This window comes from Pteropus vampyrus, unplaced genomic scaffold, assembly GCF_000151845.1.
Source record: "Pteropus vampyrus isolate Shadow unplaced genomic scaffold, Pvam_2.0 Scaffold387, whole genome shotgun sequence".
Lineage (NCBI taxonomy): Eukaryota > Metazoa > Chordata > Mammalia > Chiroptera > Pteropodidae > Pteropus > Pteropus vampyrus.
Genome location: NW_011889168.1, coordinates 547,332 through 559,409, shown reverse-complemented (window position 1 = coordinate 559,409; position 12,078 = coordinate 547,332). Strand labels below are relative to the sequence as shown.

General features: G+C 36.8%; 1 protein-coding gene across 1 annotated transcript in view; it reads left to right on the top strand.

The window, feature by feature from the left end:
• MAOB (monoamine oxidase B) overlaps positions 1–7,312 on the top strand; it is a 112,624-nt gene extending 105,312 nt beyond the window's left edge. Inside the window, exons 13-15 of the mRNA XM_011380023.2 lie at positions 5,257–5,368; positions 5,944–6,006; positions 7,048–7,312. Of these exons, the coding sequence (XP_011378325.1) occupies positions 5,257–5,368; positions 5,944–6,006; positions 7,048–7,200 (328 nt within the window). The 3' untranslated portion in view covers positions 7,201–7,312. The remainder of the gene's footprint in view (positions 1–5,256; positions 5,369–5,943; positions 6,007–7,047) is intronic.
• The last annotated feature ends 4,766 nt before the right edge of the window (positions 7,313–12,078 follow it).

The window sequence follows — 12,078 nt, the reverse complement described above, 5'->3', positions numbered from 1 at the left end:
AAAAAATGCCAATGGGATTTTGATGGGGATTGTATTAACTCTGTATAATGCTTTAGGTAATATGGTCATTTTAACCTATGTTCATTCTTCCAACCCAAGAACACGGAATATCTTTTCATTTTTTTGTATCTTCTTTGATTTCTTTTAATAGAGTCTTATAATTTTCATTATATAGGACCTTCATTTGTTTGGTTACATTTTTTTCCTAGGTATTTTATTCTTTTTGTTGCAATCGCAAAAGGAATTATTTTTCCACTTCTTTTTCTGACGCTTCATTATTACAGTACAGGAACACTATGGATTTTTGAACGTTGATTTTGTATCCAGAGATTTTACTGTATTTGCTTATTGTTTCTAGTAGTATTCTTGTGGAGACTTTAGAGTTTTCTATATCAAGAATCATGTCATCCACAAATAGTGACAATTTGATTTCTTTGTTTCCTATTTGGATGCCTTTTATATCTTTCTCTTGTCCGATTGCATTCGCTAGAACCTCCAATGTTATATTGAATAAGAGTGGCATTAGTGGATGGCCTTGCCTTTTTCCTGATCTTAGAGAGAAGGTTTTTAGTTTTTCACCATTAAATATAATGTTGGCTGAAGGCTTGTCATATATGGCCTTTATTATGTTAAGGTACTTTCCTTCTATACCGATTTTGTGAAGTGTTTTCATCATAAATGGATGCTGTATCTTGTTGAAGGCTTTTTCTGCATCTATTGATATGATTATATGATTCTTATTTTTTAATTTGTTTGTGTGGTGCATCACACTAATTGATTTGCCTATATTGAACCATCCTTGTGCCTCTGGGATGAAGCCCACCTGATTGTGGTGGGCTTCAATAATCTTTTTAATATGTCGGTGGGCTTCAATAATCTTTTTAATATATGGTGGGCTTCAATAATCTTTTTAATATGTTGCTGTATTCAGTTTGCTAGTATCTTCTTTAGGATTTTTGCATCTGTGTTCAGGAGAGATATTGGTCTGTTGTTTTCTTTTTTTGTGTTATCAGGTTTGGTATCAGAGTAACATTGGCCTCATAAAATGAGTTGGGAAGTATTGCCTCTTCTTTGATTTTTTGGAAGCATTTGAGGACACTAGGTATTAAATCTTCTTTGAACGTTTGGCAGAATTCACTGGTGAAGCCATCTGGGCTGGACTTTTACTTTTTGGTAGGTTTTTGATGATTGTTTCAATTTCCTTACTGCTGATTGGTCTATTTGAATTTTCCAGTTCTTCTTGATTCAGTCTAGGAAGGTTGTATTTTTCTAAGCACTGGTCCATTTCTTCTAGGTTATTATATTTGGTGTCATATACTTTTTCATAGTATTCTTGTATGATCCTTTGTAGTTCTGCGATGTCAGTTGTAATTTCCCCTCTTTCATCCCTGATTTTGTTTATTTGTGTCCTTTCTCTTTTTTTCTTTAGTGAGTCTAGCCAGGGGGTTGTCAATTTTATTAACCTTTTCAAAGAACTAGATCTTTGTTGCATTTATTTTTTCTATCATTTTTTTGTTGTTGTTTTTAATTTTATTTATTTCTGCTCTAGTTTTGATGATTTATTTTCTTCTGCTGACTTTAGGCTTCATTTGTTCTTTCTTTTCTAGTTTTTTAAGATGAAGCATTGTTTATTTGGGCTCGTTCTTATTTTTGGATAGGCCTGTAATGATATGAATGTTCTTCATATGACCGCTTTTGCCGTGTCCCACAAGATTTGATATGGTTTATTATCATTATCATTCGTTTCTATGTATCTCTTGATCTCCCTTTTTATTTCTTCTCTGACCCAGTTATTCTTCAGTAGCATGTTGTTTAATCTCCATGTATTTGTGGTTCTTTCTGATTTCTTTCTGCATTTGATGTCTAGTTTTAAAGCATTATGATCAGAGAATATGGTTGGTATGATTCCAGCCCTCTCATATTTGTTGAGGCTATCTCTGTGTCCCAGTATGTGGTCAATTCTTGAGAATGTTCCATGTGCACTAGAGACAAATGTATAAGCAACTGTTTTGGGATGGAAGGCTCTGTAAATGTCAATTATGTCCAGTTGGGCTAATGTGTCATTTAAGGATGTTATTTCCTCATTGATTTTCTGTTTGGATGATTTGTATTTAGGTCCCTTACTATGATAGTGTTTTGGTCTGTTTCTCCTTTTAGAACTGTTAGTAATTGCTTTACATATTTCAGGGCTCCCTGATTGGGAGCATAGATATTAATAAGTGTTATGTCTTTTTGGTGCATGATTTCTTTTATCATTATGAAGTGTCCCTCAGTATCTTTCTTTACCTTTTTTATTTTGAAATCTATTCTGTCTGTTATTAGTGCCGCTACTCCCACTTTTCTCTGAATGCCATTTGCTTGCAATATCATTTTCCACCCTTTCATTTTGTGTCTATATTTGTCTTTGGAGCTGAGATGTCTCCTTGAGGCAGTATATGGTTGGGTTTTGTTTTTTGATACATTTTGCAACTCTGTGCCTTTTTATTGGTGAGTTCAATCCATTTACGTTTAGAGTGGTTATTGAAATATGAGGTCTTCTTATAGCCATTTAACTTTTGCTTTCTGGTAGCTCAGTGTTTCTATTGCTTCCTTGTCCTTGTGTTTCTGTTTTCTTTCTTTTGGTTGGCTTTTGTGGGTTTTGCCTCTGATTCTTCTTGTTTCGTGGTATATATTTCAGTTCTTAATCTTTGGTGTGTGGTTGCTATTACGAATATGTAAATGATAGTTAAATATATACAGTCGTCTATTTTGTTCTGTGCGTGCCTTATCTCCATTCTCCTTTGCGAATTTGGATCTTTGAATCCTCCCCTTTTCAGTCATTGTTATCTCAAATTGTTCTTATGTTTGCTGAATGTTCATTACTATCTTGTTATAACAATTCTGTTCTTATTATTTAAACTTATAATGTCCTGTTCTTAGTAAGGGTTGCACTCCTCTGCTTCTATTTGCCCAATGGTCACTTTACTCCTAATTATGTAATTATTTTGGTCTTTTTGTTTTAGGTGAGGTGACCCCTTTCAGTATTTTCTATAGTGCAAGCATTGTAGTGAGAATTCCCTCAATTTTTGTATGTCTGGAAAAGTTTTAATTTCTCCTTCATATCTAAAGGAGAGCTTAGCTGGATACATTATTCTAGGCTGGTAGCTTCTTTCACTTAATAGTTTAAATATTTGATTCCATTTCTTTCTGGCATGGAAGGTTTGCACTGAGAAGTCCGAGGATAATCTTATGGGTTTTCCTTTATAAGTTATCTTTTTTTTCTCCCTGACTGCCTTGAGAATTCTGTCTTTGTCATTGATTTTTGATAATTTTAATAAAATATGTCTTGGTGAAGGCCTTTTTGGGTTGAGATAATTGGATTTTTCATTGACTTCTTGAATTGCAATCTCCAGCTCATTCCTTAGATTTGGGAAATTCTCGTCAACTATTTGTTTGAAAATGCTTCTTAATCCCTGTTCCTTTTCCTCAGCTTCGATAATGCCCATTATTCTTATGTTTCTTCTCCTGATGGTATCAGCTAGTTCTTGAATTTCTCTTTCATTATGTTTCATTCTTTGGTTTCTCTCTTCTTCCTTCCAATTTATTTCTAGATTTCTGTCTTCGATATCACTAATCCTTTCCTCCATTTGGTTGACTCTATTTCCCAAGCTTGCTATTTCATTTTTCAACTCTTGCAGTGTGTTCTTCATCTCCAGAAGTTCTATTTGGTTCTTTTTGAGGGTTTCAGTCTCTTTGCTCTGCTCTTCTAGGTGTTTTTTCAATTCCTGAAATTGTTGATTTGAGTTGTTTTGGATCTCATTGAGTTTTTTCAGAAGTACTAACCTGAATTCTCTGTCATTTAAGTCGCATATTTCTATGTCTGTAAGCTTATTTTTTAGAGATTTTTCTCTTTCTTTCTGAGGGGCCTTGTCACCTTGGTTGTTCATGGTGTTTAATGGACTATTTCTTCACCTGGGCATTAATGGAAGTGTATTTTGCTGGGTTTTTTTGTTTGTTTGTTTTTTGTTTTTTTGTTTTCTGAAGGAAGATTTATTATATAAAAGTCTCTCTTTAGCCTGTTGCAAAAAAGTGTTTTTCTTTTGTTTTCCAGTAGGTGGCATGTAAGCCTCTTGGATTCCTGCTTTATATAACACCTTAATAATGCCTTTTTTTATTACAAATATTTAATCACACTCGCTACCCTCAGTCTCAGTCCTTGTCAGTGTTAGCGACAGTTTTGGTAGCGTTTGCTCAGATTCCCCCTGGGGCTCTGAGGTGTTCATTCTTGGCGGATATAGGGGAGGAGTCTTCTGGGTTGGGGGATGGGGACTGCAGTTCAGCCTCGGTTTTGCAACCGCAGCTAGTAAAAATCAATTGTTGTTTCTCTGCTGTCCTTGCTTCTCTGCATTCTGCCTTGATGACTAGGCCCTGCTGCCAGCTGCCTAGAGCTCACAGCTCTCCCAGGCATGGCTGTTCAGGGAATTCACTGTGCCTTCTATCCTCCCCCTCTTCCTACAGTGAGCTCTGTCTGTGAGAGGCAGCTTCTTTTTCTTCCGGTCCACCACCCGACACCCAGAGTTCTGACCTGTGATAGCTCTTATGTGCAGATCCCATGCTCAGACGTGCTGGTGTACAGTGGGTGTTTTTTGTTGAGTTTTAGATGTTCAACTTATTTTTGTTTCAAGGGGAGAGATCTGGGGATGTCTCTCCTCCACCATGTTTCTCCAAACTCCAGTAAAACTTTTAACACTTATAAAGCTCAATGAATGTTAGGTTTGGAACTATAGTCAGACTTACAGATTTGTTACATATTACTAATGGAAAAGGTCTTAAAATCATTGGACCATGACATTTAAGAGATGAGCAGTCAGAGCTCAGTGAAAGAAAGTGATTTACCAAGTTCTCTGGTAAAATAGACAGATAGGGAACTGGGGGCATATGTCAGCTTATAGAGAGTTGGTGTGTCATAGGAGGAGCTACTCATAACTGGGCTCTTATAGTCTCTAACTTCATGTAGATGAAGCAAATATGTGTTCCACTGATGTCAGTCTCTTTTCTTGTAAGCTCTCGATGCAGGAATGGACTTTGGCTTTTATTACATTTTGTCAGTGATGGGTCCTGCAAGACTTGGAGGAACTTGTGAACACTATTCCAAAACTGGCAATGTACTCCTGATGTTTACAATCTGAGAAAATCAACCAACCTTTGTCTTTGTGGGAAGATTCTTCTCTGGTTCTCTGAAACTGACCATTGCTACCTCTTTGTTTTTGTTTCAAGGATTCTACGCCAGCCAGTGGGAAAGATTTATTTTGCAGGCACTGAGACTGCCACACACTGGAGTGGCTACATGGAGGGTGCTGTGGAGGCTGGGGAGAGAGCAGCCCGAGAGGTAGGGCATAGTATCACTGTCTGTGGGGAAAGAGGCAACTCATAGTCCTGACAAGCAGGTCAAAGATGTCTGAGATTCTGGAGGTCAACTCACCAGTAATCTCCATCTGAAGACGTATGAAACACAATTTTAACAGTAGTCTCAGGTAAAGCGAACACCTTACCCCAAAAGTAACAAAAATATCTATCATGTCACCTAAGGTAAAAAGAGCCCATAGGGCAAAAGATCATTATGGATGTACTTGAGAGATAACCTAGGTCTAATATTGTAGAGCCAAACATATTTCTATTAGAACTTAAAATTCCTTTATATATTTGCCGACAATTCCTCTGGTCTCATCCATATTAAGGTATCTTCACAACTACTACAATTTATGGTGAGTCTAATGATTAGAGCGTCTTATGCAATCAGTGAAAGACTTTTTGGAGACTTTTAAAGGTTGAGTGGGCTATGTTAGCTTTTACCCTGGTGGTGTTGATAACTATCCTGAGACTCAGTTAATCCTTTATTTAAAGAGTGATTAGGAGAAAGGTGGTGGTGCTTTTGTTATTCACCAGGATATTCTTATTTTTCAGATCCTGCATGCCATGAGGAAGATCCCAGAGGATGAAATTTGGCAGTCTGAACCAGAGTCTGTGGTAGGTTATATTTTATTTCATGAATTTAAATCTCTTTCCTCTAAAAGCAATTATTTGCAAAAAGAACACTCTTGTATATATTCACATGCCTTTCTCTAAGTGATTCAATCCATGGATGTTTAAAGAGATACCATGAGTTAGGGTAGAGGTGAGAGATTTGGAAGAACTTTTATAAATTTGTAGCTGCCACATTCATTACAGGTTATTAGGAAAATATGATTTTTTTTTATCAGAGAGCTTTAGATATATTAAGAACTCAACACATGTCTGCTGAATAAATCTGTGACCTGGTGATTCTCAACAGGGGATAGGAAATGAAAGGACGATAAGTCAGCATATCCCTGTCCAGGGGCAAAGAGATGGCATGAAATGGAACAGATTGAGATTAAAAATGCATCTTCAATATATACATTATTATTTTTGTAATAAAACCCAGGAAGTCTTCCTGACTGGAAGGAAGGACACATACAAGATAGAGTGAAATGCATTGTGGAGCACATGGCTCAAAAAGGTCAAAGTTATTCATCTATCAAGTGTGAAGCCAGAAAGAATAGCCCTGCCAGGCCAATTCATTCTCTTAATGTTTCTGTCAGAGATGAGATCGAAGGCTAATTAGACTATAGAGTTATTCAACTCAAAAAATATTTATTGTGCGTCTATTCTGCACCAGCTGCTGTGATAAGGGTACAACAGTGCTTTCACAGAGCTCAATGTGTGGTTGAGAGAACAGATGATAACCAAAAAGCACAAGTGTGATGAAGAAGACATGCTGAGAATGTAAAAAGATGGAACATCTTAGCCTGGGGGCACAGGAAAAACTCCCTGAGGAAGTGACATATAAACTGGGAGTTGAAGGATGAATTAGTTAAGGAAAGGGCTCAGTAGGGGAATGGGATGAGTGTTATGACCAGAAGGAATGTTATGTTTAACAGCCTGGAGTTTGGCAAGAGTGGGTCGTGTTCAGAGAACTGGAGGAAATACAGACTTTCTGTAGCAAAATGCATAAGTCCTGTACTAATATCAAATGTTCTCTAAACCTAGGACGTCCCTGCACAGCCCATTCCCACGACCTTTTTGGAGAGACATTTGCCCTCTGTGCCAGGCTTGCTGAGGCTGATTGGACTGACTACCATCTTTTCAGCAATTGCTCTTGGCTTCCTAGCCCACAAAAGAGGGCTACTTTTACGGGTCTAAAGATAAGGCATCTTTAACCACACCTTCTTCTTACTTTACTTGATGTATGGGTTTGGGGAAGGGGTTGCAGTAAAGTTCCATGAAAACATACAGACTCTAGAGTGAGGTGGGGACCATGAAGATAAGTCAGACTACTGACCATGGGAAGCAGTATCTCTATCTCCATTTTGGTCCCTGCTTATTATCCCCTACTTGGCTTAGCACTCTGTCCTGCCTATTTCCAAATTTACTGCCCCAAGAATCTCCTCAGTAGTTAAGCAGTCTTGTTTAAGGTCCTTGCTGAACCACAGCACACCTTGCCCATGCACAAAAAAAATAGTTTTTGTCCCACTTCTGTAGCTTTTTACTTGTTCTTCCTCTAACCTGCAACATCCTCATCTTCCAAGTTCTCTGCATTTGTTCTTAGAATCCAGTATTGTTATAGCTGGAAGACCATAGAGACCATCTAGCCCTCACCTTCTATCTTAGAGTTAAGCCACCTAAAGCTGAGAGAAGTCGAACTTAATTGCCCAAGGTCCACAATAAGCCACTAATATTTTGGAGACTAGAACACAGGTCCATTGCTTTTCCCTCCTCCTGTGATATATGCCCCAGTAACCCTCCTTTACTCCCTGACATGGTTGCTGATGGTGACCCCTTGTATGAATTTATTCTGTACTAAGTTGTTATGCGATACTACTATACTACTCCTACTGTTCTAATGCAATAAAGTTGATTCACCAGATAGTTGTTGTTTTTTTTCTTTTGGGGTAATGACTTTCAAGGTTTTGACAGATCAAATCAACATCCAAAATTAGTATATAATTGTGGCTTTAAAGCATTTAGTCAAAATTTCCTTAAAGCCCAGATGATGCATGTATTTTGAAAGTGTGATCCATCATGGGTGGTGTGTGTGTATGAACACTTGGTAAATGATTTATAATGATATAATAAGGATGCTAAAAGAAAGAGCTCCTTGCTTTCACCCCCCCCAAAAAAAAACTAAAAATAATTGACATATTAATAAACAAGATCCTTTAACTATTAAGGTAATTATAGTATTTCAACTGACCTTTTATATTCCTTATTGATGCAAAAATTTTTACTAGGTACACTCATTAATTTCAAACTATAGTTTCACAGTCCATTAAATTGTATTTGAACTACTCTTCAAATGATATCATCATTTCAAAGCAGTCATGCCTCTCAACTCCCAAGGTCAGTTTTTATCAGGATGTATTTTAAATTTATAAATGACCATTCTCACACTCTCCCTTAGAAAATGGAGCCTGTTATTCTTAGCATAAATGGAATTTAAGAAATTCCCTAGTATTAATTAATAATAGTATAGAGTTTCTAATTTTATAGTGACATTTACATTCCTGATAAGAACTTTAGAGACAAAATGAAAGAATTAAAAAACCCACAAAGACTTTCTTTGTAAATCTTGTGTTTTGAATCTGTCAAAATATAATGTACTTGACATAAGGGTGTCTTCTTAAGCATGCTCCCTTCCAAAAAAATTCCCCTCCTCAAAGTAGTAACATTACTAATTCTAATACATTCATTAAATCAAAACCACAGTGTGATATCACCTCATGCCTGTTATAATGGCTAGCATCTAAAAGGCAAGAGAAAACAAATGCTGACAAAGATGTGGAGAAAAGAGAACATTTGTACACTATTGGTCGGGATGTAAATTGGTGCAGCCACTATGGAAAATAGTATGAAAGTTCCTCAAAAAATTAAAAATAGAACTGCCATATGATTCAGCAATTCCACTTCTGAAAATATATCCAAAGGAAACAAAACCACCATGTCGAAGAGCTATCTGCACCTCCATGTTTGTAGCAGCATTCTTTACAATAGCCAAGACATGGGAACAATGTAAGTGTCCATCAACAAATAAATAGGTAAAAGAATTGTGAGAAAAATATAATGGAATATTATTCAGCCATATAAAGGAAGAAATATTGCCATTTGTGAAAACATGGATGGCCCTTGAGGGTATTATGCTAAATGAAATAAGTCAGACAGAGAAAGACAAATACTGTATGATCTCACATGTGGAATCTAAAACAAACAAACTTTTAGAAAAAATGTCGGATTTGTGGTTATCAGAGGTGGGATGAGTGGGGAATTGGATAAAGATGGTCAAAAGGTACAAACTTCCAGCTATAAGATAAATAGGTACTAGGAATGTAATGTACAACATTATGGCTATAGTTACTGCTGTATGGTATATATGAAAGTTGTTAAGAGAGTAAATCCTAAGAGTTCTCATCACAAAGAAAATTATATATATGTTTTTATTTTTATTTTTTTATCAATATGAGATGATGGATGCTAACCAAACTTATTGTGGTAATCACTTCATGATATATGTAAGTCAAATCATATGCTATACACCTTATACAATGTTGCATGCCAATTATATTTTAATGAAACTGGAAAAAATATTCATTGAATGAAAAAAAAGGAAGAGTCAAATAAGGAATTACCTTCTCCAGGAATCTCCTGGACCATTCATCCTCCAGCTAGGCAAGGCAGCCCTTTGTTATCCCAGTGCTACATACATAGATCTCATATGCTGCACTTACACATTATATTGCAGTTGTGCCATCTTGTTAAATTATATTATTTGACTGCTGTTCCAAGTTACATTAGATATCGGTTACCAAGGTAATCCTAAGATAGACAAAAAGGGGAAACTTTAAAGAAAAATGTCAAAACCAGTTTCTTTTCTGTTGGAACTACTCACCAGTTTTGAGGGTATAAAAAAAGTGTGTTTTTGAAGGGGTAGATTGGTAAAGAGATCTCTTAGAGAGAGCTGCCATGCTTTGAATCAAACCCATCTCAGAGGAGAACAGAGTGCTACCTTCTCATCTCAAGTCTAGTGAGAGGGGTTGCAAGGACACCCCTTTGAGAACTTGACACACCCCTGAAGAATATAAAGCCCTGGATTCTGCTCAACATGCTTTTGAGCAGAGTGAAGGAATACCACAGAGACTTCAGTAAAGCAGAAGCTGAGTGGAGATCAAAATTAACTAATCAAAGGAGAGGTACTGTCTGTGTTGTGGTAGTTAAAGTCAGAAAGAGCTAGCACTAGCGTCTCTTAAAAAAAAAAAACTCACAAATGTCCCCATAAGGAAGAGTCAATTCTCATAATAGCCAGGCCAAGAGCATATAAAACTCTTAGAAAAGGATCAGTTAAGTAGAATGTTCGATAAGCCCCTGTCCCTCCTCCCTTTCCATGCTCAATCCAGAATCAACAGTTGGCAAGCTAAGCAAGGAGTAGAGAAGAAGAAAAGTTAATTACAGGCTTCTGCAAAATGGCACAACAGCCCCTCAAGCTTGTCCTAACTGGAAGAGGGGAGAAAATTGAACTCTAAATGAAGCTCAGGGATTTGATTGTTCCACAATATTTGACATTCGAATTACTGAATTGAAACTTTGGTTTGCGACTCGAACGTTAAAATTTCCTCTAATTTAAGAGTAATTGGTAGAGTCATAGACCTGCCAGGGTTTTCAAACAGAAGAAGGGGAGAAACTTTTCTCACCAAGCAGCTTTAAATGAATAGTGGAAGATAAATCATAACTTTTGTGATTTCTTTACATCCTATTCAATGCACTGGTGTTATCTATTCTTTAGAGCAGAGACAGTTTTTTATTAATCTTTTCATCTTTTATATCTCTTATGGTGCCTACTTAAGCCATCATAGTGTCTCAAAAAGTAAATGAATGGATTCCTGTAATTCTCATTGTAATTCTGAATTTGACAATCTGATTATACCTACTCTGTGAAGTGAATGTTTCTGTGTGCCCCTCCTTTTTTTTTTTTTTTTTTTTTTTGCAGAGAGATGATTTTCAGTTTTCCACATACTCATTCTGAAAGTATCAATTGTTTTGACTATATTTTAGTTGAGGTAGTGCTAATGACTGGTTGGATTCAGTTTCCTTCTTTGGTAGATTGATCCATCTACATCAACGATTTTCAACTGAGGCTGCACACCAGAATTACTGGAGTGCTTTGGAAAGACCCACATGCCTAAACTTTACACGGAGAGATCAATTTAGCAGGTGAGGTAGAGGGCAAGAGTCTTTATAGACTTTGCCTATGAAGGTCTTAAGAATCACTAGGTCAAGGGTACAGTAGGGCTTGGACATCTGGAGTTGAGACTTTTTCACAGGATTGCTGCTCTGCCTCCATTCTCTTTCAGCTACCCACCTTTATCAGGGTGAAAAGAAGATGCTTATAAAATAATAGAAAAAAAAAAGAAATAGTGTTGCTCTCTGAAAATTAAGCATTAATTCAACAAGTTAAAAAGTGAGACATGTTTCCTGGATCATAGGAACTACTTGACAAAAGAAAGGCTATCTTGATTGTAAGACATAAGGGTGTGTTGACAAATTAATTGGTCACTTCTGTAGGCTACTGGGGCTCAGTCCTATCAAGGCCCCTCTGAAGAGCTGTACGGAATGCACCTCAGAATAGATCGCCTGAGAGAACTAAGGAAAGGAGTATTTATCTCTCATTGGTCAAACAAAGTGTTCCCTGGAATGTTAACTCTCTTACGTTTCCAGGTTTGCTCATGTATCAGAATGGCTGCTGAGGAAGGTACTGTCAGTAACTTGCACATCTGGTTGCTGGTTGCTGTAGCAAATGGCTGGAGTGAAAAGATGTGCTGAGAGGATGTGGTTGTGCCCAAGAGGTATCCTGTATATAGGGACCAATATACAACTTAAAAGAGAAGTTAAGAGAAACTTAATATGGTGAGATTTTTTTGGTTTTGTTCAAGGGAGAAATTCTGAATCTTGAGAAAATACATGTTTAGGTGACATTCTTCTGGATATTTTAGTTATAAAATTACATCCTAATTTGAGGTCTTCAAGGCTGTA